We start from the raw sequence: 7,500 nt of genomic DNA, 5'->3' as shown, positions 1-7,500 counted from the left end.
AGATTCAAAGATTTGCCAAAAAACGAAATCAATCACGTTGTGAGTTATTATATGTTTATAAGTATTATTAGTGGTTATTTTATGTCTTAACTCTACTACATTTCAAAGACAAATGACATACTTTTGACTCCACTACATTTCTAGAATGTCAGAAATGTTGTAAAAAGTGCATTTCAGACAAATAGATTGAACAAATATGTATTATAGAATGAGAATACAAGTGTGCATATACTATTTTATCTTGGCGTCCGGCTCTGCTACATTTTTCTCCCTGCTGAGCAAAATTATACAACCATCATTAACCATTAAGAGCAGGGTCCAGGGAGATAGATATACAATAACAACTTGCATAACACTGAATGAGCCCCTCGAGTATCTGACTGAACTAACTCCGTAAGCAAGTGAAAGCCATAAAATATAGCCTATACTCAAATACTGAAGTATTACATTACTGAGTGTCCACCAGTATGTACACTGTACACTAAATCAACATTGTGTGTCTTGTTATCGAATCTTGTGTTTTATAATGTTATCTTATTCTGATTGAGAATTCCTCAAAAGCATTGTTTATTTATAGGTGTCCTTATGGCTGGTTGTCTTTGCATTGAAATGTTATCATGTCTGTGTGTCAACAGTCCATCATCATGCCAGTGCACAATGCATCCTGCTGGCTGACTGAATGTCTGCAGGCCATAGTACAACAAGACTTCACTGGTTCCATGGAACTGTCTGTCTATGACGATGCCAGCACTGTAAGTGTGTGTGTGTGTGTGTGTGTGTGTGTGTGTGTGTGTGTGTGTGTGTGTGTGTGTGTGTGTGTGTGGGGGGGGGGGGGGTAATTCGTGTTTATTTGTGTTTTGAATGCAGGTATGTGACTATCAGGGTTGATCATAAAGATACGTTATCTGTGTGTGTGTGTGTGTGCGTGCGTGCGTGCGTGCGTGCGTGCGTGCGTGCGTGCGTGCGTGCGTGCGTGCGTGCGTGCGTGCGTGCGTCTCAGGATGACTCGAGGCGTGTGTTGGAGGCCTGGCGGGAGAAGCTGGAGGAGAGAAGCATCTCCATGGTGATCTCAGGCCATACCTCTGCTCAACCTCGAGGAGGTCAGTACTCTGCTGCTGTTTGGTCAGTGATCTAATACCACAATGTATGCTCCCATCCTGCTAAATCGATTGATGTAATACTTTTTTTAACAAAATGTATTCAAAGGATAAGCAGGGACATTATATGCATTCTTTTACAACTAGTCAACTAGTAAATCCACTAGTCGACCTTGTTGGTACTAGTTGACTAGTTGATAAGAGAAAAAAAGGGTTTTTTTACCCCCGATTTTGTAGGCCTCAAGATCAGGTAGATTATAGTTATAGTCAACAAAGTACACCGTTTTTAAGTTTTTAGTATTTATTTCCAAAATAGGTAGTTAAACAACTAGTCGACTAGTAAACTAGGCAACTAGTCAACTAGTAAAAATGACTAGAAGTGAAAGCCCTAGTACAACCCCTTGTTTTTATATTTTCTCCCACAACTCCCTTCTACCGCTCCCCAACTCTCCCCATCCAGCCACCGATTGATTGAATACTTTATTAGCAGGTTTGTTAACAGTACAGGTAGTAATATAAAGGATAAAACAAAATGACCCAGGGCTTGTTTTCATTGTGGTCCATGAAGTAACTAGAGTGGCCATCATTTATCAATTGAATGTACAGACCGCCTTAAAAGTTTGCCTAGGAATGACCGTGGGGCACGTGAGGTATAGTGATCCTATACAGCCAATCCTAGCGGAATGTTTTTTTAAATCTCATGGCTAGTCAAACTCAAACAAGTCAAACTCAAACAAAGTTTTGTGACACACGTTACTGCAGTAAAATTTGTTCTCCGCATTTGACCCATTTCTTGGTGTCGTGAGCCTTAGCCGTGCCGCGCTCGGGAATCATTTGATTAGTTGATTTGACCCCCCAATCCAGTCCATCGATGCTGAGTGCCAAGCAGGGAGGCATTGGGTCCCATATTTACAGTCTTTGGTATGACCCGGCCGGGGATCGAACCTTGACCTCCAAGTTTCACGGACACTCTAACCACAAGGCCACACGTCCTTAAATATTCTCAAAACGCCCCGATTTGACACATTTTCACATTTATTAGTTTTTTTGCTATTTTGGATGTTTAGATGACAGATGGTCAGCCAATGCTGCTCCGCTTGTTTATGACGGAAACAAGCTGTCTGCAGACCAGACGTGAGCTTTGGCGTGTTGTACGTCAAAAGTTAAAGTCACGATGGAATGATAAATGCAGACAATAGTGTTGTAGTACTTGAGTCCGGTCTCGGGCACCAGCGCCTTAATTTTCTCCGTAGAGGGATAGGTATACAGTAGGCTGACAGGAAATGGGGAGAAAGAGATGGGGGGGGGGGGGGGGGGGGGGAAGTGACAGTAAAGGCCGTCGGGATCGGGAGTCGAACCTGCGGCACCCTGCCAGACTGGATTACCAGCCAAGGTGCCCAGACGGCTACGCCAGCCGCCCGGGCCAGGTTCAGACTTTTTGGTGTAAGTAGAAACATAATGCTGATCTTCTGTAATGCTGAACTGTAAAATACAAATCTGAGATCCTTAGATTAGCCAAAATGACACCTCAGATCACCCCCCAGGTCATCTTTGAGCAGGCCACCATTGGACAGGTTAAGAAAATTGTGTCTGACCCCTCCCATGTACTATACCCTGAGTATCGGCTAATGCCATCAGGTAGGAGGTATTCGTGCAAGTATAATAGGTACATGCATTCCTTTGTCCCTCTGTCAATCACACTCCTTAACAGAGTCCTTGCAGAGGGCAGACAGGGTAGGGGTCGAAGGTTTTGAGGTGATGTTCTTCCCCTCTTTTGCACTAGGTATGGTGGTGTGTGGTATTTTAATGTTGTACGGGTCACTGTGTGCCTTTGTTGTCTTGTATTCTGTATTCTGTATTGTATTGTATCTGTATCTGTATGCTGCAGGGCGGGTCCTTGGGGTCCAAGACAAATTTCTCCTTCGGGAGACAAAATAAAGAAACCTTGAACCTTGGAGTCCACATTTTCATTGACTCAGTCTCGTCTCGGTCTCGCCCTTAATTTGTCTTGGACTTGACTCTGTCTCGACCAAGGGACTCAGGATTATTCCCCCACCGAGTGGGGGAATACTCCTGAGTCACAGGGAACCCTAACATTACAGGGAACCAGTAACATTACAGGGAACCAGTAACATTGGAAAGACAACACGCACACAAGTTAAGCCTTTGAACTGATTTTACTGCAGATTCATTATATTTTGCAGTAATTATGTTAGGGTGACGCTCGAGATAAGCTTACAAATCTGCAGGAATCACTGCTTTAATCTAATAAATATTCATATATAAGGCCAACAATGTATGTTTTTATTTTAAGATATTCTTTATTTCCATTAAAACATTTTAAAAAATCCACCATAAAATGGGGTTGTGACTCGTGGCATAACATTTTGTAGAGTAACTTTCAACGTTTCGATCACTGGGATCTTCTTCAGGAATAGGTATTCCTATTCCTATAATAGTTTTCCTTACCAGTGTTGTGGTCTCTTATTTCGTTCTTTCTTTTGTCCAGCACCTGGGCTAGAGTGGATGTGCATGCCCTATCACCTTTATAACATTTTGTGGAACCCCAGATCTAGACATTTCTCCCATCAGGGCTTCTTCATGTTTGTCAATGACAAACATATTGACCTGCAATTCATTATTGTGGAACATTTACTTTTTGATAACTCAAACACCTGGGCCGGCAAGCACTTAAAGGCACACTTCACCCCTTTTTGCAAAAAAATATATGTTAATGACGTTTAGAAGATTTAGAACACTTTCCTGGGGGTCTTTATGTGTGTAATATGTGGTTTTAGATATTTTAGATTTTTGCATTGAGCCCAGTGTCTCTGATCTGATGTCATGGACACTGGGCTCACTTACTTCCTGGACTACATCTAGGACTACATGTTGTCTCAGTAAGACAGCCCTCCCCCTATCCACAAGGAGGAGCAGTACACAAAAGCATTATGGGAATTGCAGTCCAGGAAGGACGTGAGCCCAGTGTCGATGACATCAGAGACACTGGGCTCACTGCTAAAATCTAAAATATCTAAAACCACATATTACACACATAAAGACTCCCAGGAAAGTGTTCTAACGTGTGTCCCTTAAACCGATCACACACTTCAGACCAGACATGGTAACTCTGAGTCAGATTATTTCCATGATCTCCTATGACTTGTGCTGCACATTGCGGTAAGGTCTGCGCACTACAGTATGCATGCCGCAACATTGCGGTAAGGTCTGCACACTACAGTACGCATGCCGCAACATGCGTACCATAGTGCGCAGAGCTTGGTGCAGCATGTTGTGGACCTTGGCGCCCAAAGTAGAATCTTTGTATTCTATGTGTGCTATTATGAAATTGCTGCCAGCTGAATTGAAATGAGAACTGAAGCTGGAGAGAGTGTGGAGAAATGGAGGAACTGTGCATTGATGATGTTCAGATTTATTTATTGGATTTAACAATAAACCCCTTGATGTACCATCTCTGCTTTGAGCGCTTTCCTTTGTGCCAAATGGAGTGTGCTGTGTCTTATGTGAAAGAAGCACAGCACTAAGACACAGATGTGCATATATGTGCACGCACGCACGCACACGCTCACACACACACACTGATCTGTTGTGTTGTGTTCTTTCCTGTTCTGTCTTTCAGTGGGTTATGCTAAAAACATGGCCATAAGTCAGAGTTGTGGACGATACCTTTGCTTTCAGGACGCGGTAAGTGTGTGTGTGTGTGTGTGTGTGTGTGTGTGTGTGTACACACGTGTGTGTGTGTGTGTGTGTGTGTGTGTGTGTGTGTGTGTGTGTGTGTGTGTGTGTGTGTGTGTGTGTGTGTGTGTGTGTGTGTGTGTGTGTGTGTGTGTGTGCTTCACTTCTCTACCCAGGTGTCTTTCATAAAACATGTCAAAAATAACTAGAGCATAGCGTTCTGCCCAATATGCGCACACACACACACACACACACCAGGTGACTTCAGCCTACTGACTATTTGACAGGTCTGTCAGAGTATATGACTAACAAGCTAAGGGACTCAGAATTTATTGTAGCATTATGGTTTGTCAGTGTGTGAGTTTGTGCATGGTTGTACAGTATGTAGTATCTTGTGGGCGAATGTGCATGTGGGTACTCATGTGGGCACCCACATGTGGGCTATGGCATATGCACATTATCCATACACATTGTATGCATGTATCAATGTCTTTGTTGAAATATGACACATAGGACACTCATGGAGCACATAATAAATATGATGGCAGTAGTAGACCAAACTCACCATCAAAAAACAGACAAAAAAGCTATTAGTCAGATTCAGCAGCCCCTCACCATGCACCCGCGCAGCCAATCTACAAGCTCACAACACGTTGCATTGGGACGCGTCGTGAGCTTTGTAGATGGACGGTTTTCCTTTCTTTGCTTTATCGTTCATTAATCGTAATCGAGGGAAAGGTTTGTGATATTAGTTTGAAGCTATATGGCATCAGCCCTACTAGCCAGTGTAAATGCATGTGTCTGTGTGTGTTTCAGGATGATGTGATGTTGCCTCAGAGGGTGCTTCTGCAGTACGAGTCTTCTCTCCTCCATCCAGATTGTGTAAGTGTAAGATCTCCCTCTCTCCTCTGTTAATCTGCCCCCCCCCCCCCCCCCCCCCCCCCCCATCCATCCATCCATCTGAACCAATCACTGTGGTATTCTCTCCCTCATCTCTTTGTTGTTCCCGCTTTCCTTCAAACCCTCTAGTCTAAATCAAACATGTTTGTACATGTGCGTGCGTGAGGGCGTGCGTGGGCGGGCGTGTGTGTGTGTGTGTGGGCGGGCATGAGGGCGGATATGTTTGGCATGCAGAGTGTATCCGGTGTGGCCGCCTGCTGAGACCAGCCAGGTCGGGTCAAGGGTGAAAGGTTGTGTGTGTGGGAGGCGAGGGAGACAGGCTGGAGACAGCCGGCTTGCTGCCCTGCACAAACAACCTGCCTCTTCTCTCTCTGTTTTGGACTTTTCAAGTCTAAAGTGCCGTTGACAGCAAGCACAAGAACTATGAAGAACGATAACTATAAAGCCCACACAATTCATTTCAAATCATTTAACATTTTTATATGGGCCAAGTTCACAACAACTTCTTGTCTCAAGACATTTTACATGTAGAGCAGAGACCTGACAACCCCAGCAAGAATGTTTGCAACAGTGGCAACGAAAAACTCCCCCTTAACTAGAAGAAACATCAGGCAGACTCAGGCTTTAGGGTGTGCGGCCGTCTGCCTCAACCGTGTTGGGCGAAAGAGACAGAGGAGTGAGAGAGAGAGGACGAGAGACAGAGTGAGATACAAGCAAATAAAGACAACGGTGAACAATATAGATACCGTTCTTATCGTTCTTGGTGTGAGTGGCCCTTATGTCTCCTGTCAACTGTGAAGTGTCTCTCTTCACAGTGAATCCTTGTTTGTGATCCACAGCACGCTGCCTTTCTCTGAACTCTTCTCACTCGTATGCATAGAATAGAGCAGAGCACGGTAGAAGTGAGAAGGGTGAAATGGGCTAGAATTCAAGTCAATCAGTGGTTTTCTAAGTAGAGTGGTTCTTAAATGGATTCTAGGGTTCCCCAGCCAAATTAGGAGTAGTTTAATGTGTGTGTGTGTGTGTGTGTGTGTGTGTGTGTGTGCGTGCGTGTGTGTGTGTGTGTGTGTGTGTGTGTGTGTGTGTGTGTGTGTGTGTGTGTGTGTGTGTGTGTGTGTGTGTGTGTGTGTGTGTGTGTGTGTGTGTGTGTGTGTGTGTGTGTGTGTGTGTGTGTGTGTGTGTGTGTGTGTGTGTGTGTGCGTGCGTGTGTGTGTGTCCTGCCAGCTGATTGGCTGTAGAGTACGGAGGGATCCAGAGGGATCTACTGAGCGCTACACACGTTGGATCAATTCAACCACTCAAGACCAGCTTGTTACCCAGGTAACCAGCCGCCCGCTTGTTATGTGTGTGCGTGCTTGCTATGCACGCGCAACGAATGTGCGTGTGAATATGTACTGTATGTATTGTATGCATGTCTAAACATGCACTGTGTGTGTGTGTGTGTTTCTCTATTAACTCAATGTGTCCGGGTAGCTCAGTCAGTAGAGCACTCGCCTTTTGACTGCAGTGCAAGGTCATGGGTTAGATCCCGGGCACCGCCTCAGCGTATGAGGAGCACTGCTTGATGTCGTGCGGTAAGTACTGGGAGCTGATGGTAGGTGTTGCGCTCCACCTCAGCATTCCACCTCTCAGAGGTCTAGCGCATTGAAACGGGGATAGACTCACGCACCCTGGCTGATACCGACAATAAGCCTCTCTAACTAACTTACTTAATTAACTCGATTGTATGCCTGTTTCCAGGAGTGTCTGTTAAAGTCGTACGATTTGTCACACGTTACCGCAGTGACTTTTGTTCTCCGCATTTGAC

The 7,500-nt window shown here is 44.7% G+C and overlaps 1 protein-coding gene across 3 annotated transcripts in view; it reads left to right on the top strand.

The window, feature by feature from the left end:
• The window catches only part of b3gntl1 (UDP-GlcNAc:betaGal beta-1,3-N-acetylglucosaminyltransferase-like 1), a 23,088-nt gene that overhangs the window by 734 nt on the left and 14,854 nt on the right, over positions 1 to 7,500 (top strand). For 2 of the 3 annotated variants that reach the window (XM_079498518.1, XM_079498517.1), the window contains exons 2-6: positions 636 to 752; positions 1,001 to 1,100; positions 4,738 to 4,802; positions 5,610 to 5,675; positions 6,918 to 7,013. In XM_079498518.1, coding sequence (XP_079354644.1) covers positions 636 to 752; positions 1,001 to 1,100; positions 4,738 to 4,802; positions 5,610 to 5,675; positions 6,918 to 7,013 — 444 coding nt within the window. The remainder of the gene's footprint in view (positions 1 to 635; positions 753 to 1,000; positions 1,101 to 4,737; positions 4,803 to 5,609; positions 5,676 to 6,917; positions 7,014 to 7,500) is intronic. The other variant, XM_079498519.1, reaches the window with a different exon arrangement.

This window comes from Electrona antarctica, assembly GCF_951216825.1.
Source record: "Electrona antarctica genome assembly, chromosome: 4".
In the NCBI taxonomy this organism is placed as follows: domain Eukaryota; kingdom Metazoa; phylum Chordata; class Actinopteri; order Myctophiformes; family Myctophidae; genus Electrona; species Electrona antarctica.
The sequence above is the reverse complement of the archived record's forward strand: the minus strand, read 5'-3'. Positions and strand labels throughout refer to the sequence as shown.